This window comes from Podarcis bocagei, assembly GCF_964188305.1.
Source record: "Podarcis bocagei genome assembly, chromosome: 14".
NCBI lineage: Eukaryota > Metazoa > Chordata > Lepidosauria > Squamata > Lacertidae > Podarcis > Podarcis bocagei.
Window position 1 is genome coordinate 14,115,206 of NC_138139.1, and position 24,880 is coordinate 14,140,085.

The 24,880-nt window shown below is 44.1% G+C and overlaps 2 protein-coding genes across 5 annotated transcripts in view; both read right to left on the bottom strand.

The window, feature by feature from the left end:
• Positions 1 to 13,895, bottom strand: part of SHC4 (SHC adaptor protein 4) — a 63,855-nt gene extending 49,960 nt beyond the window's left edge. The window contains exons 1-3 of one of the 4 annotated variants that reach the window (XM_081170020.1): positions 13,424 to 13,890; positions 5,900 to 6,036; positions 2,784 to 3,433 (exon numbers count right to left, since the gene is read on the bottom strand). In XM_081170020.1, coding sequence (XP_081026146.1) covers positions 2,784 to 3,371 — 588 coding nt within the window. In that variant the 5' untranslated portion in view covers positions 3,372 to 3,433; positions 5,900 to 6,036; positions 13,424 to 13,890. Of the gene's footprint in view, positions 1 to 2,783; positions 5,039 to 5,275; positions 5,798 to 5,899; positions 6,037 to 13,423 lie in introns of those variants that run through there. The other 3 variants (XM_081170019.1, XM_081170017.1, XM_081170018.1) reach the window with 3 other exon arrangements.
• A 9,696-nt stretch (positions 13,896 to 23,591) lies between these two features.
• Positions 23,592 to 24,880, bottom strand: part of SECISBP2L (SECIS binding protein 2 like) — a 40,675-nt gene continuing 39,386 nt past the window's right edge. Inside the window, exon 18 of the mRNA XM_081170008.1 lies at positions 23,592 to 24,319. Within this exon, the coding sequence (XP_081026134.1) occupies positions 23,652 to 24,319 (668 nt within the window). The 3' untranslated portion in view covers positions 23,592 to 23,651. The remainder of the gene's footprint in view (positions 24,320 to 24,880) is intronic.

Consider the following 24,880-nt stretch of genomic DNA (forward strand, 5'->3'; position numbering starts at 1 on the left):
GTGAAAACATGTTCAAATGTGCGATAGTCCCAATAGCATTCAGTGGTTTTTGTGGCAATCACAGGAGGTGAAGAAGAGACAAAACAGCATCTTCTCGACAACAAAAAGGCTTGCAATGAGGTTGATGCTGCTTGGGAACACCGTGCAGGCATCCTTCCTCGTCAGCCCAACTTCCTGCTAAACGGATGGCAACACAGAATCATAGAGTTTTAAGGGACCCTGAGGATCATCTACGAACCCCCTGCAATGCAGGAATATGATATGTGGGTGTTCATTACTGACCTGCAGGGAGTGAACCACCTGACCCTTGGAATTCCTTCCAACTCTACAATTCTATGATTCTAAGGGGGCCCACTAGGAACAGAAAGGGAAAGGCTGTACCTTGGGTGGAAACTTCTGTATTGGATGCAGAAGGTCGCCAGTTCAATCCCTGACACCCCCAGGTTGGGCTGGGAAAAGACTCCTGTCTGGAATTCTAAACAGCCACTGGCATTACGTGCAAACAATACTACTCAGCTCAATGAACCAGTGGTCCAACTCAGTAAGGCAGCGCTCTGTGCTCGTGAATATGCCTGCTTTTTGTTGCTAGCTGGGGTCTGCAAGAACATAAGGGTTTGCAGAGCACATGGAAGGACATCACACATCAACATTTTGCTCAGCGCGTCGCAAGCTGTGCAGCCACCAACTGCATAACATGCCCAAGCTGTCCCGAGTGCATTTTATACGGAAAGATGGAATTTAACCCAACTGCATGGTAAACACAGGGATGACAATCCAAATCATTTGATCTTTAGATATTTGCCATGAAACTGACTTGAAAAAATAAAAATGGAAGCTTGTATAGTACATCTTTGACCATACAAGCATGCACAAGTGGGACAGTTGCTTTGGGGCATATGCTTTGTTTTGTAATTTTCATTTTTTCTAGGCAGGATACTGGGAGATCTGAGCTGAGGGCTTCATCTTCTGGGTTAATGATAAAATGTTGGACATGCCAGTTCTCTGGCAGTCTGAGAAACACAGTGATTCTTAAGCTGTGGGTCCTGATCTGCTCCTAAGCAGGCTGCACAATCAGGATATTTCCCTTATTTCAATTCCAATTCCAATTCCAACCCTCTTACTCCCTCCTTCGTTTCATGTATAATACCATCCTTAAATGTTATTTAAATAGATAGGGTTCTAATCAGCCTTACTCATACTCAAAGTAGGCATGCCTACTTTCAATGGGCCTACTCAGAGTAAAACCTAGTTGCCTAATACCCATGTTATTTGCCCCCTGCCCCCCGCAAAAATGATAAAGAAAAATGTGGATTAGAAACATCCAAAGAGGGGAACATGCTGCGTTCCCTATTAAAATTGAAAATTAAATATAAACTTTCTCAGTACCAAGCATTTTACGCGATATTCCTGTTTAGTGTTATAAAGGGGGAAGGTAGGGCTCGCAAGGCAGGGATACAAGTGGGTCCAGTAAAGTCAATTTACAGCTTAGTTTCACTTCAAAATGTTTGAGAAGTCCTGGACTCATGAGTCATTTTCGAACAACATACGACCCCCTCTGCAATCTTCTTCCTTCCTCCCTTATGCTGGGTATAAGGAAACTGTGGCCCTACAGATGTTGTTGAACTCCATCTCCCATTAGCCTTAGGCAGCATGGCCAATGGTCAGGGATGATGGGAATTGTAGTCCAAAACATCTAGGGGGCGCACAAGCTCCCCGTCCCTGCTTATGCCCCTCTTCCCAGGAAACCCTTTTAGCTATGGCTGAGTGACCAGTGGTTGTAGTGTTGTAGATTTGGGGATTTCCTTGGGTAACATGCCCTCTGCACTGGCACTCCTCCAAGTGGTTCCACATCCCTATCCACAAATTTATTCTCTTCTTCTGGGCTGAGCCCATACCACTATGCAGAAAAGAGGTCAAGTCAGATGACAGGCTGCTCTAGTCAGCACCAGGAACACCTTGTACTATGTCTTTAAAACAGCTACCTCAGAGCACTAGCTCATGGCTTAGGTTGTCATGCATCTTGAGACTGTTTTCTCACATGACACGCCGTTTGTCACATTTCCATGCACATCTCAAATATAAAACTTACGTAAAATGTTCACACTATACCTTTAAAGCACATTCTTTCCTCCCCTCAAAGAAATTTGGGCACTGTTGTTGTTTTTTTACCATGCACAGAGTTGTAATTCCCAACAGCCCTTAAGAAGCTACCGTCCCCCAGTCTTTTCTGAAAGACAATGTGCTTTGCACATGCTGTGTAGTGTGTACGCAGCTGAGACATATGCATACCTGGTTTAAAAATAACTCCAGTCTGCTTCCCTACATGTGAATACACACAGCCCAAAGGGGAGATCTGAATTTCTTTTACCACCATATGAGAGAGGAAATGTCTTCAGCATTGCATGGTTCTCTGCCTAGCTTTTCTGTTGCAATCCAACCCAGACCTTTAAGACGAGGTGGGTTATGTACTGGCACAGGATAAAAGCTAGCAAGTGAGCCATAAACCAGGAAATCCTGAAATCAAATATCACCAACTCACATCACAAAATGGTCTTAAAGAAGCTACACAGTGAGCCTCCGTCTTCACATCTGCAGCATGAGTATAATAATACTGGCATTTTGTGTTGTTTTGCACAACAGCTGCAAGGAATGGGATCGTTTTAACTATAGTGCTTTCAATGCTTTTTAGCACCCCACATAATTCCCAAGTTGGTCTTGCTTTTAAATTCTTAATAGCAGGTAATCTACCATGTCAAAAAGAGATATTTTGAGAAGCAACTTACTTGGACGGCGTATGAGATCCCAGTCTCCAAACTGGATTCACCCCTCTGCCTAAAGTCTTTTTCCTGTTTAGATATGAAAGCCGATTCCTCAGAGCCAGACAAGAAACTGTCCTCTTGGATATTTGTTTTGGCCTTTGTTGGCCTGTCTGGGTTTCCCCGGGAATAAGAAGCAGTCAGGCAGCTGGTCAAATTGATTTCTGGCAAGGTTGGGCTGCTCGGGGCAGTTTGGCATTCTGTGAGCTTAATTCTTGGTACCTCCTTAGTCCGTAGGCAGAAGTTCTTGAAGCTTGGTAAGGTGGAAGGGTTGGCCAGCTTGATATTAGCCATCCGAGGGATCAAGGTGCACAGAGCGAGAGAGCTGTCCGGTGTCCCTATGGTGACATCTTCAATGGGCATGTTAGGCGTTGAGGAATGAGAAGACGAAGAGCCTTTAAGGTGCAAAGGACGGCTCTGCACATCTTCCTCCAGGGATGTGAGGGATTCATTTTTAAAACGACTGTACTTAGCCCTGTGAAGCATTCCTAGGTCTCTCAACAGTCCTACATATAGTATGTGTCCGCCGAGGCTGTGTGGAATGCGTTCTCTCATAGCCTTCAAAGTTCTGCAACAGGGTTCTCTTTCCCTCCCCCACCCTTCTCTAAATCGGCCGCCTTTTTATAAATAAGAGAAAGAAATATGGAATTAGGCAAACCAGAACTATTTTGAAAAGAAAGAAGAAAAGAGCAGATTTGGTTGTCACTGGTGTCCTCGTCAGGTTCCCAGGTGACTTCTTCCTTTTAATAAACTGAGCCTCGCTCTGTCTGGACATCTGGCTATTTGGAATTAAATCTGAATTAAATTTACACACTCACACATGCATGCATGCAGGTAAACCAGAGAAAACTACAACCGTTTATTCTGAAGAGCTCTGCAAGCATGCAAGCAAGCTCTGCTTTGACCTCTCACTACCATAGCCCCATTTTAGCAATAGTCAAACCCTGGCTGCGATTAATTTTATCTAAATATATTTAAAATAGAAAGGAAAACACTATTTCATATCAAAACAGCACAAGAGAGTTTAAATTTCTACCTTTCCTAGAACAGCAGAATTGAAAGGAGATTTTTCATTAGCATATTAATGCTGAATGTCTCTGTCGGGGGAAAAATGCGATTTTAAAAATTCTTAATTCACAGAAATGTAGGTGAGAAGATCCCATGTTAAATAATTCTGCAGATGAAACTCAGTTTCTCTCAGTAAAACCCTGGTAATTCTTGAAAGATCCTTTAGCACCACAATAAGCAAAATACTCCTCGTAGATTTATGATCCGGCACAATTGGACTTCAGATTCATCATCAGTCAGTGGAAATATTACAGTGAAGCATCTCCAGCAGCCTTCCGAGTCATCCGTAGGTTTTCCTCAGTAGCCAGGTCATGGTAGCTTATTTGTATGGAAGATTAAAAGAAAGAGAATGTTGCAGTTTTTATGAATGAAGTTTTCTGAATGAATTTCCCTGTGTGCAAGCGAAATAAATCTGTGAATGAAGCTGAGAATGGCTGTAACTGACTGACAGTCCCAGGGGTGTTTAATTTTCAGCCAATCAGGAGAAAGCTCAGTGACTCATGCACCATAAATACACTAAACTAGTAGCCATGCAAAATGTGACTTTTAGTGATGGGGGCAATTCTTAATGTTCTGGTAGGCAGTGAATGGATGAAGACATCAATAATTACGCTGCCAATGTGTGCAATTCATTTTTTTTCCTGTTGAGAAAAAACGTGCGTGTGTATGTGCTGTTATTTCTGCAGTGCAGCATAAGGAGGATAGTAGAGAAAGAAACAAGCAAACATCTTTTCCACCAGCGTTAGTTCATATGGTATAAAATTGGGAGGAGGGATAGTGATGTACCACTCTTAGAAGCAGAGTTCCTTTTTGTTGACTCTCGGTTCAATATCTAATGACACTTCCTGTGCCTATCAAATTTACTCTGAAGACATGAGAAAAACTGCAAAGGACTGAACACAGACCAGAAGTGAGGCTGAGTCGGCAGTGCAATAAAGCACATTGCGTCCACTGAAATTGCTAGCAGTCTTAGCCATTAGTGAGGAACACACAACTGCATTAAGCAGTGGCGCTGACCCAATGATTTAATGCTTATTACAAAGGATGTGTATATTACACTTAAAAACAAGAATCTGAATTCTGTACTAGAGAGAAAAAGCTGAAATTAGCGGCCAAAATGCACACAAAAATTGTCAAAAACATATATTTACTTACTTCGCACACTTTTATTCTATATCTGATAGAAATCTGATTTGGTGCAAGGCAGCCATTTGTCCATGTAGCTTTGTGTTGTCCACTTTGACTGGCAACAGATCCCCAAGTCTTTACAGGAACGAATACAGAACCAGCATGGGGTATGCAATGGGCATGTGTTGTTGTTGTTATTATTATTATTGTTTATTAAATTTCTTTACCGCCCTTCACCTGAGGTTCATAGAGCAATTTACAACATAAAAACACAAAATACATAACATAATAAGGAACAAAAATGATACCCCCTCCCCAGTTTAAAAGGACATAGATTGTTTAATTAGCCATGATCACTTGCAGAGAGTTAAGCCCATGACAGCCTCTTTCCCACAAAACACTTCTTCAGCCTCAAGTCAACACCATGGGAAAGCCTAACCAACACCAGCACTTGCTACCTATTAACAGTCAAACAAAACCCTTCAGTGTACATGTGGTGATGTTCAGAAATGTGGCTGATGAAAGCAGGGGTGATGTAGTGACCCAGGTTCAAACATCTACTTCCTGGGTGACCAAGTCACTTTCTCTTCATGTTTTCAGCTGTTAGTTTCGGGCAACATCCTGACTCTCAAGCCAGGAGTCTTCATGATGCTAAGTAGCAAGACTGGGACGATATTACCTTCAACTGGACTTGTTCAGTTGTAGGTACCAGATATAGAGAGCAAGCCTAACAGAAGATAACCTAGACCTGATAGGAAGCAACAAGGAAACCAGAGTCTTCCCAGCGAGTCCAACCATTAACTTAGCATTTATATATCTGAGCAGAACCAGAGATCCCCCAGTCCCTCAGCAGAGCTGCAGGACATTTAAAGGGGTGACACTCTTACCTGAGGCCTGTAGTGCTTTTGCAGTGCCTTAGACTGCACCTTCTGCCTTCTTCCACTGGGACCTCTCGCCTTTCCTTCGGACTACCTTGGGTGGTAGATGGCAAAGCTCACACCCTGGAAACTCCAAGTTACCTGTCCTGTGTTCAGGGCCCAATAAATCATCATCACCATCTCCTTAATGTGTTTATGGAGTGCCACCTAAAACACCAGCTGAGTCCAATTAAAAGGCTGAGATGAGAGGCCTCCCAGGCACTGAGTCATTTTTTTCTTAAAGGACCCAGGGCAGGAATCAGCAGTAGGCCCACACCAGGGTGTTGGGGCCCTGGCAGATGCCCAAAGATGTAGGGTGATGGTGCTAGCTGTGGTAGTTATGAACATAATATAAAGTAATTATTGGTCCATTCGATACAACAGACCTCGAATGTGGTCAGGCCTCTTGTGTCCTCTTATAATCTCTGCCTCTGACCCTCTCTCTGCACTCTCCTTCATTCTTCTGTGTCCTGGACGTGGTTAACGCTTAGCTGGAATGAAATATTCAACGCAGCAACAGAGAAATTAAATAATAATTTATTTGTCAGACAAATAAATGAGAGGCACAGTGGTATATGGTTACCAAGCTCTGGCCCCTGCCTCCTGCCATTATGGCCAGCCCTTATATTTCCTTAATCCACCCCCCTTTGCTCCTCCTGTTCAATCAGCCTGCTTGAATTTCCTATTGGCTGATTGCTATAACCAATTTTTAAGATACACCCATATCCTTCTGTCCTTATATGGCAGACAAAGAGCTATATATTGTTACATCTATAAATGACAAATAAGTAGTAATATATCTTACATGTGTCTCAACAAGGAATCTTAATTACCAGCTCACCTCTTGCCTTCCTTGCCCTCCAAAACAGATGGTTAATAATTTTAAAATTTTATCTTGAACAGATGTCAGAGACCTTGGGTTCACATAAACATTGAAAGATCTCCTTCATTTGAAGGTTTCTAAACAAATGTTTGACAACTAATATATCTGGATGGCGTCTCATTGTCTAGGAGGAAAACACTCTCAAGGTTCTCTAAAAACAGCTGGTCTTGTGCCTGGCATGAAACTTTTGAAAGTCTAAGCCCATTTACCTGATCAAGATATAAGCCAATATATGCCTTGATTAAAAATGCAGTCTATATTCAGATGCCACATTCCCCCCTTTCAAGCTCAAGGACCAAGCGTCCTTGATAGCTTGATCTGCATCATATTCTGAGTTAAAGCTCTGTATAGGGCCATGACATGAGGTAGAGTTTCATTCGAAATCATCTTGCTAATTGTACTTCTAAAACATGAAATGATACATGGCATCATACATAAAACCATTACCACTACTGTCAAGAAAAACAAGCAAGACAATAATATCCCTTTGAGTCCTGTGACATTAGGTAACCATCCCATATCCCATCCTTCCCATGTTTGTACTGGGACATGTGCTATACTCTCCATCTTTGTGGCCAACACACGGATTGCCTCACCATTATCAGAAATGTTAAAGCAACAGGCATTCCCTGTCAAGTTCAAGACTCCACATAGGCAAGTACATAATCCATTCCCATTTTCAGCTGCAAAATGCGGCTCTACTTTCATCCAACTGTTGTGCAATAAGTCTCAAACTCTGGGCCGTTACATTGGTTACAAGTTCCACTACTGCTTGCAATCGAATTATTCTGTTTAGATTATAAATAGGATCCTGTGCCCCTTGTATGAGCTCACCAGGATTCCAGGAGGCAGGATCATAATAGGCTATAATGCGCTCTGGTGGCCAATCATCAGTACCGCTCCAACTTTGGGTACTTCCTCCTGCTATATGAGAAATATCAGCGTTTCTTCGTGTACGCTTGGGCAAATTAGTGGGCATAATCCACATTGGTGGCAATACCCATCCCAGGAAACAAGTCCCACTCCATTTGGAAGGGAGTTTCTTGTATGCCCATTCTCCACATATCCACCACAACCATCGGGTCTGAGGTTTTTGGTACGTGGAGTACAGAAGGCGAAATAGCAAAAGAGGTAGAGAGTTCACAGTGCAGTATGTTAGATTGCCTTTCTCTGTCACAGTTATGTTCCATACCACTTTCCATGCATGAATAAAAGGAGGTGCACAGGGCAAGGCATTCCGAGTTCGATAGGTAGTACCGTTTGCCCAGGTATGACTATTCTTAATATAATCCCAAGTATAGTGACAATGAGAAGAGCCTATCATGGTAGAATCAGCTGCATCTGATGATTTATGTACACAGAATTCCCCTTGTACAGGTATAACTCGTAATGTTTAGTTGAGTTCCATCCGGGGAAATTCTGTACTTCTGCTTGGTGTAGCATTTCGCTTACCATACCAATGGCATTTATTGGTATCGGTAATAAGGGCACACCTCCCTCTGAATCATCTGGCCCAAGAGAGCAAACAAGGCAATTGGTCCTATTTGCACATTGGCTACCATCTCAGCTAAACCTACCCACATATTGTGGTCATAGCGGAATCCATATTTAGCAAATTTGGTCAGATTCAAGGACCCTCCCCTTCCCAAGGGATCAGGATTAATAATAAAATCATGTTGATGTCTAGCATATGCATTCCTTCCACAAAAGATTACCGTATTGTGATAGCATAAATATTAGTCCCAATATAATTCCCCCAGTGACAGGAATGGGGAACCACCAAGACCAAAACATATATCCCAAAGATCCCCAATGTGTAATATCCCTGATAATTGTTCCACAAGGGGGCAGTCAATCAATTGTATAAGAGAATCTTCCCGCTCACAGTCACTGGTTCAGATGCTCCTCAAGCTTCAGGCGTGCGCAGGTCAGCCAGCTTCCAGGTTGTGGCTGCAGCAGGCCGGTCGTCTAATGTTGCCCGTGACCTAGCCCGTTCCCGGTAGGGCTAGATACAGGGGTTTTTGGAGAGAGTCAGTTTAAGAGGATTAGAGGGGTCACCTTTGCACGTCCAACTGCCTTCGGACTTCTTCAAACGGGAGTGATGAATCCAGGGGGGGGTCACCTCAGCTACCTTCACCGCTGTTGGAGTAGAGAGCAAGACGGTGTAAGGTCCACGCCACTTAGGTGCAAGTGGATCACGTTTCCACTCTTTCACCCATATGCTATGCCAGCCTGAAGCTGATGAATCGGCACGGCAATGCTGCACGGCGTGCGCTCGAGGGCCCACCTGTTAAGATAAAAAACAAACAAACAAACACGGGAGAGAGACAAAAACACGGGAGAGAGACTGCACTTGTCCCTGTGTCACATGGTCTCTTATTTGTTTGAGGTCAGTTGGACTATCCTGAACAAAGGAGGGCGGCCTCCCATACAGGAGCTCAAAAGGTGACAACTTAAGTCTTTTGTGGGTGTGCACCGAACACAAAACAGTGTTATGGGTAACACGTCTACCCTCCTGAGACTTTAAACATATTAGTGGGCTTCTGGCATGCCCTGCAGATACCTTGCACAAGCGTCTGGCGATAGGTGGTAAGCCTGGCCAGGTGAATTGCATTGTTTGGATCCCAATTAGGATCTTCCAAGGGAAAGTTGTAAATATTTCCCACTCTGGCCTGCTCACGCAAATATATCTGTGCCTTTTCAATTATGTCTCTCCTTTCCTCAGTGGTGAACAGAGTATTCAGGAGCTGGCGGCAATCTGTCCAAGTAGGACTATGAGTATTTATTATTGAAGTCACCAAGTCCATCATAGCCTGAGGTGGCTGTATTGCTTGCTGACCGATCAAGGTCTCCCTGTAACTTCTGTAATAATTCTCTAGGACTTGGATGTACAGGGGTTTGGGGTGGGCAATCAGCCGCTCCACTAAAGGAGACTGTAGATGGAGCTCTACTGGGACTCACAGGTGGAATAACCACTTCTGCTTGGGCTTCATTATAGAACTCCAATGCCTCCTGAAGATATTTATCATAATCTATCAAGGAATCAAGTTCTGTGACTCCACCCCCATTATTCATTCCACTTTCTTGCCTTGGGGTTACAACTGGTGGAGTGTTTGGATTTATTTGGCAAGATTCCTTTCCTAACTTTGGCTTTTACAGCCAATAATTTGCATCGTTGGACTTTGCATTCCCTTATCCATGGAGGATTTTTATTTAATGTGCTCAGCCAAGAATCTATATATGAAAATTGTTCTGGGCACCCTCCAGTCTCTTTGGCGATGTTAGACGAAAGTTTGCTTACTAAATTTATATCAAAGGTTCCTTGAGATGGCCATTCAATATTTTGATTCGGCCACTCTAATTCACATAACGTTCTCAGGCGCTCTGGCGTCAGTTTGACTCCATATGCCCCTGAGAAGGCTTTCTTAAAATTATTTAACATACATTCAAAAGGTGTACTTCCCCCCTTTGAACCCCCAACTCCCATTGTATGGCCCTGTGAAGTATCCACTCAGTCACTCACACACACACCTTACTGGGAAACGAAGTAGTACTCACTCCACACTTAGGTCAGCTACACATTGTACTTTCTCACACATGCAATGCGCCAGATACTTCACCACACACTACCTCCCAATTTTCCCTTTTCCCCCACCAGATCACCATCTGATATACCCAGCCACCTAGCGTACTCAGTTCCCCTTTACTGAGACGCAGAAGTTTGATCAGGACTTCTCTTCCTCCCAATTAATTGGAGGGCCAAAACCCCTTAGTGCACTTACCCTTAGCTGGTTCCCTGTTTATTTCTCTGGTCCCCCCCGGTCCGTCGCCGTCAGTGGGCAGGGTATCAGACAGACGAGACTGCTGCGTTCCCCTGGAAAAAATTTTTCCAGTGCGCGCTGGGTAGGCACAGTTGTCCTCTCTCTTGTACCCCGTCCAGTAAGGCGAAGGCGCTGCGTTCCAGCAGACCACTTATCCGAGTCGCAGGCACCATAAAATGTAGCACCCTGCTTGTGGTTAACGCTTAGCTGGAATGAAATATTCAACGCAGCAACAGAGAAATTAAATAATAATTTATTTGTCAGACAAATAAATGAGAGGCACAGTGGTATATGGTTACCAAGCTCTGGCCCCTGCCTCCTGCCATTATGGCCAGCCCTTATATTTCCTTAATCCACCCCCCTTTGCTCCTCCTGTTCAATCAGCCTGCTTGAATTTCCTATTGGCTGATTGCTATAACCAATTTTTAAGATACACCCATATCCTTCTGTCCTTATATGGCAGACAAAGAGCTATATATTGTTACATCTATAAATGACAAATAAGTAGTAATATATCTTACATGTGTCTCAACAAGGAATCTTAATTACCAGCTCACCTCTTGCCTTCCTTGCCCTCCAAAACAGATGGTTAATAATTTTAAAATTTTATCTTGAACAGATGTCAGAGACCTTGGGTTCACATAAACATTGAAAGATCTCCTTCATTTGAAGGTTTCTAAACAAATGTTTGACAACTAATATATCTGGATGGCGTCTCATTGTCTAGGAGGAAAACACTCTCAAGGTTCTCTAAAAACAGCTGGTCTTGTGCCTGGCATGAAACTTTTGAAAGTCTAAGCCCATTTACCTGATCAAGATATAAGCCAATATATGCCTTGATTAAAAATGCAGTCTATATTCAGATGCCACAAATCAGTATGTCAAACGCAGACACACAACTCCGTCATTGCTTTGTGTGCACTAACACACCATAAATAGATGTGGCAGAAGTGGCATGCATCCGACTGCCACTGACTCTGTCTGCTGTGATATCATGTCATGCTGAAAGATGCCAGTCTTGGCCTAGCACAAAGGGGGTCTCTTCGGGAAGTGGATTCAAAAGTTTGAAAGTGAGAATGTGAAAATGAGCAAGTACTCCATGGGCTTTTAAAGGACAGCTTGGTGGCGCAGAAGATTTTAATGAAAGCAGACAGATGCCATTCACTTTTCACATCCGGGTACTCATACAGTGGCGTAGCGTTGGTTGGTAGTACCCGGGATGGGCAAGGGCAAGCATGCCGGGGGGGGGGGAGAGACGTGCACACATGCTGGCCAGGGAGCTCCAGCCCTTACCACCGACACTGCCGGAGTGACCCGACCTCCCCCCCATAGAAGGGCCTGTCCATCCACATGGGGGGGAGGGTGGAGCCTGGCCAGCTGACACAGCCCTTGGCGGGTGGAGAGTCGCACCAGGTCGGGCTGTGCTGGGGGTGCTTGTGGGGTGTGTGTGCTTGGTTCATGCCCCCTCAAAAAATGTGTGCCTGGGACCATAGCCTCACTGGCACACACACACACACACACCTATGCTGCGCCCCGGGCCCTCGTAACTAAATCACAACAGATCCCTCCAGTTTTTCTTTACATGACATTTAACATGATGGTCCTGTGATTCTGGGTGCCCCATGAGGGGTTCACGTGATACCAGGGCAATCAGGGCAAAAACTTGGGCTTTCCTTACAGGCACCAATTCCTATGCCATAAATTCCTATGTGAGGGCTTTTTGTTAAAAACAAAGAAGTTTCCTTGCCACATCTTTTCCAGTGATGAAAGGGAGATTAAAAAACATCAAAGGAAGACTCCCCTATCTAAAGGCACCAGTGTGTGGGCCTGTGGTGTGGGAGGAGACACATCATAATAACACACTCTTTTAGTAAGTCACAGGGTGCTGCACATGTGAAGCAAGATTTTTAAAAGCTGGCTTTTGTTTTGTTTTTAAAAAAGAACACAATCAGAAATAGCTTTCTGTATCAAAACGGGGAGCAAAAGCACAAAAACCAGCCTTAGCAGGAGGAGGTGGAAATGCATGAGTAAAAAGCTCTCTTCACTCCCCACCCCCCCAAATTGGAAAAGCAAGCCGAAATTTCAAGTTGGGCCTAATTTACCCACTAAAATACCCCTCAACATTATTCACGTCCCTCCAATGGTTTACAAAGCTGAGGGTTCAAGGCTTGTCCTACTCAGCGTAGGCCCATTGAAATAAATAGACGCGGCTAACTTTGTTCATTGATTTCTATGGGTCTAACTCAGTGTTTCCCAACCACTGTTCCGCCGCGAGATGTTGCCTGGTGTGCCGCGAGATGTTGCCTGGAGGGAGGTGGGCAAGTCGGGCGGCGAGAGGCGGGACGACGGCGAGGAGAGGCCGCCCAGCGCGGGGCTCTCACCGTCTGGCTGCCTGCGAGCTCGGCGGGCAGTGCCTCCGTCCGCAGCGCCCGCCTCGCGGCTCTCATTCCCTGCCAAAGCTCACCCAGCCAAGCCGCGCTCTCCTTCCTGCCTCGCTTTGCTGCCTCCTCCCCCCCCCCCCAAAGCTTGGAGGTTCCCCAGCAAGGGGGAGGGAAAAAAATTGAAACTTACACTTTCATGCGTCCCTCCCGGCGTGACGCTGCGCGCTGACGTCACGGGGCTGTAATGGTGGTGTGCCTCGAGATTTTTTTCATCAAACAAGTGTGCCTTTGCCCAAAAAAGGTTGGGAAACACTGGTCTAACTCTGTAGTTGAATGAAACCCTGAGGCATTCATCTGAAAGCAGCTGAAAGGGCCCCCACGTTCCAACCGTAATCGTTCTCAGCCTTACCTGTGGCTCTCTGATGTTTCAGATTGCTTTTCCATCGTTTCCCCAACTGTGCGTCTCTCTGGAAAAGCAGGGACGTGGCATCTGATGCAGAAAAACCATAACAGGAGCATCCCCCAGGACTAGATCCTGGCAGGGAAGGGTCCATTGATTTAATCCCTCTGTTTCTGAATGTGCAATATTGGCAGGGTGGATAAAGGTTTGCAATCAGAGAGAGGGGGGGGGCTGTTGTGGCAGACCACATGCGCGGATCCCAAGAAAGCCACCATTTCCCACTAGGGCTGAAGTTCCTCTGAAGCACATTCTTCCGGAACCTTCTTCATACAAACTCCTCCTTCTGTGTCATATTATGAGATGGAGCCTGAACAAAACATGGGTGGAGGGTGAGATGGAAAAGGCAGATAAACCGCTGAGGCTTTAAGACAGGCTTCCTCAACCTCGGCCCTCCAGATGTTTTGAGACTACAATTCCCATAATCCCTGACCACTGGTCCTGCTAGCTAGGGATCATGGGAGTTGTAGGCCAAAAACATCTGGTGGGCTGAGGTTAAGGAAGCCTGCTTTAAGACAATACCTGTGGACTCCCCCTGCCCTGCGCCCGCTGTCATCAGCAACACTTAACGCTACTCCTGGCCTGCTCCGGGTTATCAAAATTATTCAAGTCCATATACCTGATGCCATTCTGTAGTTCCCCTAAAAAATAGAAGATAACTACCTTTAAGATAGCCCCGAAACCATATAACAAGCCATTTCTGTGGGGATAATTTTGTTTACGTAGTGTTCTTGCCTTGCTAGCAATGGCTCATAAGCCCTGCCAGTCACAGATACTACACCGCGTATGTCATGGTTGGAGAAACTTTTCCAGCCTGAGGGCCACATTTCCTCGTGGTTAATATTCCAGGGGCCACTTTAATCAGGGGTGGGTGGAGCCAGAGGCAAAATTGGGAGGGGAAAATGGATGCAACTCTTTTGAGCAGTAAGCTACGTTTAAGCCAGACATACAGTGGTACCTCGGGTTACATACGCTTCAGTTTACACACGCTTCAGGTTACAGACTCCGCTAACCCAGAAATTACCTCAGGTTAAGAACTTTGTTTCAGGATGAGAACAGAAATCGTGCTCCGGCGGCGCAGCGGCAGCAGGAGGCCCCATTAGCTAAAGTGGTGCTTCAGGTTAAGAACAGTTTCAGGTTAAGTACGGATCTCCGGAATGAATTAAGTACTTAACCTGAGGTACCACTGTACATCAATTTTCTGCACAAACAGAACACTGCCTGTGAGTGGAGACAGAACATAGGAGGCCCGTGCAGAGCTTTTATGAGGCCCAGGGAGGGGAGCCTTGCTAGAATAAAGTTATAAACTCAAAACAAAAAGGCAACTGGTCTCTGGTTGGACCCCTAGACAGCTTGGCCCTCCAAGGCCTGGGGCAAGTGTACCCAGCTGCCCATGCGTGAGCACGATAGTGTCCCCTTTTCTGTCACCTCAGAATCAGGCTAGCATTCATTCTGATTTGCTGGTACAAAGTTTAGGTTGCGTCAAGCAACTGTTAACCCACACTTTCCATTGCATTTTCCTATCACTTTTCACACTGCAAGAAGTCGGGGGGGGGGGCGATCTCTTAAGAAATTGCTACAGAGGTTTGTGTCCTACTCAAGAGTTGACCTACTGATCTGACAAACCCAAAAGCTTAATGCACCACATGAAGTCATGCTGTGCGGTTAAAAAAAACACCTGTCAAATTAATAGTTCAAATAAGAGTAGACCTATTGAAATTAATGGACCCGTTAAGTCGTGCCCATTGATTTCAATGGGCCTGCTTTGAGTAGGACTATCATTAGTTATAACTCCAGGTATGTAAGAGGATTGTGATTACTTTAGCTATTGTCCTTTGCACATTTCAGTTGCAATGAAGTCAGAGTAAATTTTATCATGCACAGTATATACTATATGGTTTGTTTTTATACTATGGAACAATAGAGGTTTGAATTTGCATGTCATTTCTTCAGCAGCATTTCATACTTGTTACACACTTTTTCTTTCCCTTAGCATCAGAGGAGTTTGCAACTTTAAGAGTGGGGAAGGTGAACTTTGAAGGAATTAGGCTGTACTTGCTGAGGAGAAGGAAGGTTTGAAAAGTGGGGACCTAAAATGCAAGTATCAGATTTCATTGAAGTGGGCAGACTCTCTTTGCTAGCTATTGTTTGGAACCTCTCCTTCCTGCAAACAGATTTCTACCAAAATACCACAAGATTGCAACTTGCATGTCTAAAAGAGAGGGAATAAATCCTCTCCCTTCTCCAAAATGCTTCTTTTTAAAAAAATAAAAATATTCCCACCAACAGGGAAGCGAGCAACAATAGGCTTTATTGACCTCTTCCACAGGAGAGCTTTAAACTGCAGTGGATGCTTCCTGTCACATGCACTCCCTCATGTTAATTCTCAGTGTGTGGGTGAGACAGACCGCAGTCACATTTGCTGCCTTGTGAGTGAGGGGCGGAGAGGGAAGCGAGGCATGTGCCGATGCCACTGTTCTGGTATCGCTCGATGCAGAAGTCCAGAATCACGTTAGATCCCTGCTCATATAAAATGCATCACTTGTGGAAGTAAAAAAATAATAAAGAAAAAGGATTTCAAAGGGAAGCAATCGTGATTGGAATTACACGTGCCATCACCCCTGCTAAGGAGATGGGGACTTTCTTTTCTCTCTTTTTTTAGTGCAAAAAGGCATCTGTTCTTGCTTTTCAGGCACAAATAGCATCAGTTTCTACCAGAGACCAGCTTTTCGCTAGCATAAACAGCAATGTTTATTGTTACCGGAAGACCTCCTGCCCAGCACTCAGCCTTCTTCTATCTCCCCTCCCAGCTTCCCTTCCTCCAGAATAAACTCAAAAAAACCACCCCTTTCCCATCTTTCTAATCACAAGCTGCTCTTAATTTCTGCACCTGCTTCCAGCCCAGCTTTTCCCCTATCTTCCCCCGATTCCTCTTAACCAGGGGTCAGCAAACTTTTCCAACAGGGGGCCAGTCCACTGTCCCTCAGACCTTGTGGGGGGCCGGACTATTTTTTTGGGGGGGGGGGGGATGAACTAATTCCTATGCCTCACAAATAACCCAGAGATGCATTTTCAATAAAAGGACACATTCTACTCATGTAAAAACACGCTGATTCCCGGACCGTCCGCAGGCCGGACTTAGAAGGCGATTGGGCCGGATTCTGCCCCCGGGCCTTTGGTTGCCTACCCATGCTCTTAACAATGCTTTTCAACTGACACACCAGAAATCCCCAAGTGAGGACCAGTCTGACCTAAGGCAGGTCACCTGAGTAATGCAGCCGCCATTCCCCCCCCCCTTGCTGCTCATTGTTGGGATGGGGGGGAGGAGCAAGGTTGCAAATTATATAATATACAGTGGTACCTCGAGTTAAGTACTTAATTTGTTCCGGAGGTCCGTACTTAACCTGAAACTGTTCTTAACCTGAAGCACCACTTTAGCTAATGGGGCCTCCTGCTGCCGCCGCGCCGCCGGAACACGATTTCTGTTCTCATCCTCAAGCAAAGTTCTTAACCCGAGGTACTATTTCTGGGTTAGAGGATTCTGTAACCTGAAGCGTATGTAACCTGAGGTACCACTATATACTTAAAAAATGGGGCAAGTAAACCCCAAATGGCTGGAACTTGTGTCAAAAGGCCTGTCCAGGCTACGTGTGGTAGCGAGGAAGAGAAACTTGCACAATTAAAATAGTTAACTGGCTGGCATTAAAGGTAGGCCCTGGCTTGGAGACACTGAAAACTACACTGAACATAAAAAGCGGCCTAATACGAAGCGAGACCATTTGTCCATCTAGACCAATATTGTCTGTTCTGACTGGCAGCCGCTATCCAGGGACTAAGGTAGAAGTCTACCTGTTCCTTCTAACTGCAGACAGCAGGGATGGAACCTGAGATCTTCTGCAAGTAAAGAATGCACTCTACTACCAGCTTTCACCCAAGACATTTTGCTGCCTGAGGCAAAGGGCAAGATGGCGCCCTACCCCATTCCAGATACAGGGGTTGCCTGGACTAACAAGTGAAACTCACTTCAACACTGAAGATAACATCCTCCGTTGCACCTGAGGGTGTGGGGCAGGCACAACTCTCGTCTAACAGAGGGGAATGTGCAGGGGGCTTGGGAACAACTAATGGGCTGCTGCTGCTGCCACCCTTCATCACTCCCAGCATCCACCACCCGTAGGTGCCAACTCCTAGAGGACCAGCTCTTCTGGAGCCCCCAATATCCCCCCATGTTTAGGACCATCAGGGGGCAGACGAGGCCAATCGCGGAGCAGCTTCCATGGCCAACACCTCCTCCTGCTGAAGAGGGCCAGGAGGGAAGAAGCTGCCCCCAGCAGCAGAGGAAGAGGTGGTTGATTTTGGAGGCATGTGTGGCACGGCTTCAGTGGCCAGTGGTACCTCCTTCCCCCCATTAAGGGGAAGACAGGGGAAGCAGCCCTCAGCCAGTGGCAGTGGCAGTAGGTGGCCCAGAGGAGCCACCAATGGCCATTGAAGCTACGCTTCCATATCTGGCTCCACCCCTTGGCTCCTCCTAATGTCATGCATGCATCATCACCACCACCCCAAATCTTGTGCATAAGTCGGCGCCTCTGGCTATGCCCAATGGTAGGGCTGGCTCTGTCTCCTGCTGCTCCATTTTCCAATTCTCTTCATACATGGATAGAGGGAGTGAAGTCTAAAATACAATTTTACACAAAGATAGGAAATTATGTACCTGTGCTGTGGGAGCCTGTGCTGTGGGAGCCTGTCGTCTTTGTCCATGGAGCTTTTCCCAGTAGTGATGTATGGAAGTGAGAGCTGGACCATAAAGAAGGCTGATCGCCAAAGAATTTATGCTTTTGAATTATGGTGCTGGAGGAGACTCTTGAGAGTCCCATGGGCTGCAAGAAGATCAAACGTATCCATTCTTAAGGAAATCAGCCCTGAGTTCTCACTGGAAGGACAGATCCTGAAGCTGAAGCTCCAATGCTTTGGCCACCTCATGAGAAGACTCCCTGGAAAAGACCCTGATGTTGGGAAAGATGGAGGGCACAAGGAGAAGGGGATGACAGAGGACGAGATGGTTGGACAGTGTTCTCGAAGCTACCAGCATGAGTTTGACCAAACTGTGGGAGGCAGTGGAAGACAGGAGTGCCTGGAGTGTTCTGGTCCATGGGTTCACGAAGAGTCGGACAAGCTGTGGGAGCAGGGAAGCAAATGGACCTCAGCATATGTGGTGCCTATGCTCCCATCCACCTTTCAAGGGGGCAGTGGTAATCTGAGATATACATGTCGATCTCTCATTGATGCATTGAAAACCTTGTTGAAAACTCTTTCAATTCAGCACTCTCACACCAAATTCCATCCTCTTATCACATGGATAAGGACTCTGCAACTTTGTAGATGGGACTCCAATCCTTATTGTGCCCAGTGAGCATGAACTCCCCTTATTGTGGTATTGGGACCTGTGCTTATAAACTTGTTCATGACCTACGGTACAGTGGTGCCTCGCAAGACGAAAATAATTCATTCCGCGAGTCTTTTCGTCTTGCGATGTTTTCCGTCTTGCGAAGCACGGTCCGTCGCAACTGCGCCTCTTCAAGCGGCTTTTAAAAAAAAGCGCAAGACGTTTTCGTCTTGCGAAGCAAGCCCATAGGGAAATTCGTCTAGCGAAGCAACGCAAAACCAAAGAACCCTTTCGTCTAGCGCGTTTTTCGTCTTGCGGGGCACCACTGTATCTAGAATTGTGGAGTGGGGGAAAGCAATGAAATAGCCATGTTTGCTGAGGATACTAAACTGTTCGGGGTTGTTGAAACAAAAAAAGGATTCTGAAGAGCTCTGAAAGGACCTCTCCAATCTGAACGAATGGGCAGTAAAATGGCAAATTCAGTGTAAATAAGTGTAAAGTATTGCAGAAAGGGGCATAAAATATTAATTTCACATATATGCGCATGAAGTCTAAATTGGGAGTGACTGACAAGGAGTAAGACCTTTGGGTCACAGCAGATAGCTAAAAAAATGAAAATGTCAACCGTGTGTGCGGCAGTGTGAAAAAGGCAAATGCTGAATATTAAATTGCTTCATTCCACTTCTTCCAGTTTGTAATACTTCATTGGTCCAATCCACCCAGGCAAAGCCTTCACTGGGTGAGTGCAGATAGCACTTTCCTGATGCCCAATGTCACCACAGATGGAACACTTTTCAATAAAAGTTGGCCTACACGCTCTTGCTGCAATAATAGAAAAATGTACGGTAACCAAGAGCAGAAAAATCAAAGTGGTGCATATACATGTGCAAATCAGCCCAATGATACACAACAAGCAGTATTTCATCATGCCCGAGGCAGTTTTTCATCCAGAGGAAGCGGAATAGTTTTTGCATTCATGCAATAACTGCATAAGCTTAATTTGTTTATTCACTTAAGTAAAAATTAAAAACTTAGAGTGGCTTACAAATTTCCTCACAGGAAGCGGAAGCTTGGCTGCAGGCCCTTCAGTTAATGACCTGAAGGGAGTATGACTTTGCAGCATTTGATCTTGAATATGCTGTACATTCAGTAACCTACAACTATATCCACTCCTTGCTAACATCCTTTCAGTTTATGGCTAAAAGAGAGGCTATTTCTAACTCATGAGCAGGCAAACAACAACACAGATATTGCATATGGAGGACATTTGTAGTACAGCTAAAAGAAACAACTGCTAGGATGATCACTTCTGCGTGTCTCTTCCATGCCTATGTTAACTCCTTCCTAGCTTAGTAGACTAGTGAAAACTGAAGGCAGAGGCAGTACGTACTATATGCAAAAATATTTTGGAGTTGTGGCACACTGGCCAGCACGGCCCATTTTAGCCACCACAGTTGAATATAGGGAGCTGGGAAAACCAATTCCCCTTCAAAAATGAGTTTTTACATGATAATGTTGACACAGAGAATTGAGAGCAACCATTAACAGCTTGGTGAAAAAAAGCACACCACACCATTACTTTTTTATAATCATTTTTATTCATTATGGAAGAACCCCCACTAGTATTTACATAGTGCAAAAAGCTGTTATTACTCAAAAAGGTATGGTAGACAGAACAATTATCCTTCGTAAAAGAAAAAACAGACAGAACCTGTTCATGAAGTAATTTCATAATGATTTTCTATTTTAAACCCACGTTCTGTTACTACAAATGTAAAGGTATCAAAGATTAACAGACATTACTTTATTATAGTCTTTTAAAAATACATTAACCATATATTAACATTAATTGGGCTGTGCCATTAAGTTGATTTTTTAAAAGTGTTAATTGTTTTATGTTTAGACATTTTCTTACTGTTTCTGCTGGGCAGGTCTGGGTATATAAAGCTGTACAATTTCCATTTATGGCTTTGCAACTTTTAAAAAAAGTCTTCCTATTGAATTAGTGATTAAAATCTGGTAACTTGACTGAATAACTTGATTAGTTGGCACATCACACACACAAAATATTATGACAATTTCAGCAAATAGCAGCTTTTCAAACAATACTTTTTGCTCCATGCTATTAAAATTTAACAACTTCCAGTTGAAGAACTGGACTCAACTATACTGTGTACATCCACCCACCCAATTAACATTCCAAGGTATCTCTCCCTGTGTTGTACTGAGCTCAAAATTCACACAAGTGCATTAATCAAAAGGACCTTTTCTTCCATGTTAAAAATAGCAGAACGCCACACCACACCAGTCACTGATCAAGCTTCTAGTCTGTAAATACAGTTTGAAATTTAATCCAGAGAAGAGAGGGAATAAGTTAAATGGTGTTTACTGGCTACCATAAACTTGAAAGAATTAAGCATTGCATTAGCAGCCTACAAACCCCAAAATCTTGTTTGGCCTGCCAAAGGCTCAAGTGCAATAGCTCACCAAGCATTCCATTTTCCAGGGTAAGCTAATTTTCATCCAAATACTGGAGTGTTTAATACTTCATCACATAGTCACTTCAAACAAAGGAAGGTCTAGCCCATTGTGCACTTTCCCCACCCTGCAACCCTCATCTCCTTCCACAAATTCTGGTAAAATTTGCTAAACAAGTTTTTAAAAGAGCACAGATATTTGCTGAACATGTCCTAAATTTGAACCTACTTACGAAAGCAGAAACACCATTTGACCGTGCGTAAGAATCTACTTTTTATGCCAGTATAGAAATTGTGCTACTTAAAAAACCCAAACAAACAGGAACTATCATGGCACTGAAAGATAAGGTAACTCATCAAAAGGAACAGAATGTGGATGCTCATTACAGAAGATGACAGAATCACATACACCTCATTATATTACACCAGAAAAAACCTTATTAAATACAAGCTAACATAACCTCACAAGCATACAAACACAGAGATATTCCATTTCCACCTGGAGGCTTAGCTGCCACTTTTCAGGATGAACATTTTTTTATTTTATTTTTTAAAGGGTGGCTTCCTTACACTCATGTCTTGTTTGCACTGAGATTTGTTGCAATTTTTGGACAGGCAATTTTGCATCTGGTAGCGAACTGGGAAGAATGCCTTGACTGAATTTGAAACCAACAGCTGAAAAAGTGGAAATACTGAATGTACTTTACTTTTATGTATATTACCATAGGATGAAGCAGGTTCTGAAAAAGAGACGAACCTTTTTAAAAAGGTACCTAATATGAGTTACTAGCACTTAGAGGGGCCGGGGGGGAGGGGGCTACTCGCATCCTGTGACAGCCAAACTCCAAGACTTTTTCTGTCTAACATGTGCTGAGCCATATATTCCAAAGAGCTTCTTGCACAAATACTCAAACTGGCTTATTCTGCTACATTCCATGATGGACAGTATGAGATTTTAAGACACTGTATCAGATTTTTGTCCATACAATATAATGAGCTAGTTATGAAAATGCTGAAACTATTGGTCCCAATAATTAAGTGAACAACCTAACTGTGAAATACTTCAATAATCGCTGGAAGTCCATGTTTTCATAAAGCGTATCTTTTTGCACTACCAATGAGTATACAACCCTTCTACATTCACCATTAATGGATTTCTTTTTTCCATGCAGCTTATCTGGGTACAATTCGATGTTCTGCAATGGACAAAAGTTTGATGCAGAGCAGAGCATGCAGAAGTTAGACAAGCCTTTTGGTTTTTTTTATGTTAATAGCAAAGCAGCCAGACTTTCTCCCACTAAACCAACTGATTACCTACCAACCCAAATAAATTCTGCCTGCTCACTATTATGAACGCCTGCTGTTACAGAAGAGCTCACATCAACAAGAACCAACTTTTATGACTGACCCCAAGCTAAAAACATAAGAGGTGATCAGGAGCATCGCATGCACAAATTTCCCCTCTTTTACCCAAATAAATCGAGCCTCAATGGCCCACCTTACTTTCTGCTGAATGATCAATATCCAATTCAGTGTCTGCATTTACATAGCATTTATAAATTTAATTAGCATTCCTGAGATAAGTGAAAACCGCAAACAGTAAAGTTAACAAAACCCAACAAGGAAAAGTATCTGATTAATGGGTCCCCTTGTGACAGTCCTATAGGCACAGTGACTATGATAGTGAATCGAAATGGAAATAAGATTTCTCTTTCCGAAGGTGCCTTGCCAAATTGTTTTAGATGGTTATAACCAGCATTTCAAGAGTATATTTCTGAGACGAATATCCTGAGGCCAGTAAGAAGAGGTTTGAAGTTAAGTTACTGACTAATATGCATCTTTCTAATTCTTATCAGCAAGGATAAAAGCCCCTGGAAAGATTAATTCTGGCCCAAATTCTGGTACACGAAGATGTGGTCAAATAATTTCAAGATAATAGAATGACAAAGCAAATATTGGTCACTACTGCCAGGCTAGAAAGTGTAAGAACTTTTAAGTTATAGTTTGAGAATAATTTTGCATAAAAATGGTCATTTGCAAATAGTTTTCTCATACAAAAAGATGCCTACTGACAGTTTCAACACACATAATCTGTTCTGAGGAAGATATAAATAGTCATTACACACATGCACATACACACTAGCTCTTAATGGAAAAAGTAATAAAGACAGCTACAAAAAATATTTATGTTGTGAATTAAATATGCATATTAAACGTTACACAGTGCAAAATGCTGAGATGAAGCACACAAAGCAATGGCTGAAATCCTTACAACAGTTAGTTTTTAAAATATTAATGTTTCCTGAGTTTGTGCTCGAGTTTATGGTATATAGTTTGAGTCCGTAAGCTTCGTCTCCAGGGAACTGCAGACTGAAGGCTTCTGCTGGGCTTTACTTGCATGCTTATCCACTGTCCATTCCTCGCTGTCGACGACCGAATCCACTTGCTCGGGAGTTTCGGCTTCCTCCTCCTCACCACTTTGCTCAACATTCTCATCCTCTGCACTGCTAAGGCTCTTCCCAAGCTGAAGCGTTTCCATAGTCCGCTGAGTCTCTGAGACCCAAGATTCAATTCTGCTGTTGAGTTGAACTTCTTCAGATATAGGTTCGTGGGTGTAGTCATCGTCCTCTTCCTCCTCCTCATCCTCCTCTTCTTCAAGCATTCCTGGGACAAGGGTACTGGTTGTACTGGTCATGGAGGAGTTCAAAATATCCCTGCAACTGCCATCCAAAGATCCTGTATCTGTGCTTTGCTGCGAGGCCCATTCCAGGTTGTCATCTGGTTTGGGTTCTTCCTTGCCACCACCAAGTGCTTTCCCATGAATTGTGACTGCAACAACCCCAACAGATGCTAGAGACAGCTGCTTATTAGCAACAGCCTTACTGCTGCCGGGCTTTTCTGGAGCAGCAACCTTACAAGAGGCTTCTCTTTCGTTTTCAGAAGTTTCCAATCCATCCGATGTTTCTACCATGTTCCTCCAATTTGTTTCTGGGGAGGGGAAGAAATGCAGAAAAGATTGGGAATGGTTGACACACAGAAAGAGGTGTGGTTTTGTTCTTTTTTAAAACAGTTGTTACACACACACATACACACTTTCCACTCACCCTCACACAAAAACAAAGTGCAATTTTAGAACTTTTCTCAGGGGGTATCAGAGAAAAGGCCCCCCCCCTCCAATTCAGTTATATCAATCTTGGGGTAAGGTAGGGTGGGGAAGAGAGAATGGCAAAAAACAGAAATTGCAGTCAGATGTGTTGCCATGAGAAGGAAGTATAGAACACAGGTTAGGTTCTATGCACCACTGCTAGCTGCTTAACATTAACACTGTAGAATATTGGGGTGCATGCAGGCTTCCAGTTAATTGCTTTAAAGTTGTTTAAGAATCAATTAAATGAAAAACAGCTCTCCGTAGAAAACCGAGCTTTGGGGTTGTCTGTCTGTCTGTCTGTCTGTCTGTGTGTGTGTGTGTGTGTGTGTGTGTGAGAGAGAGAGAGAGAGAGGGGGGGGGAGAGGGAGAGGGAGGGAGAGAGAGAGAGAGAGAGAGAGAGA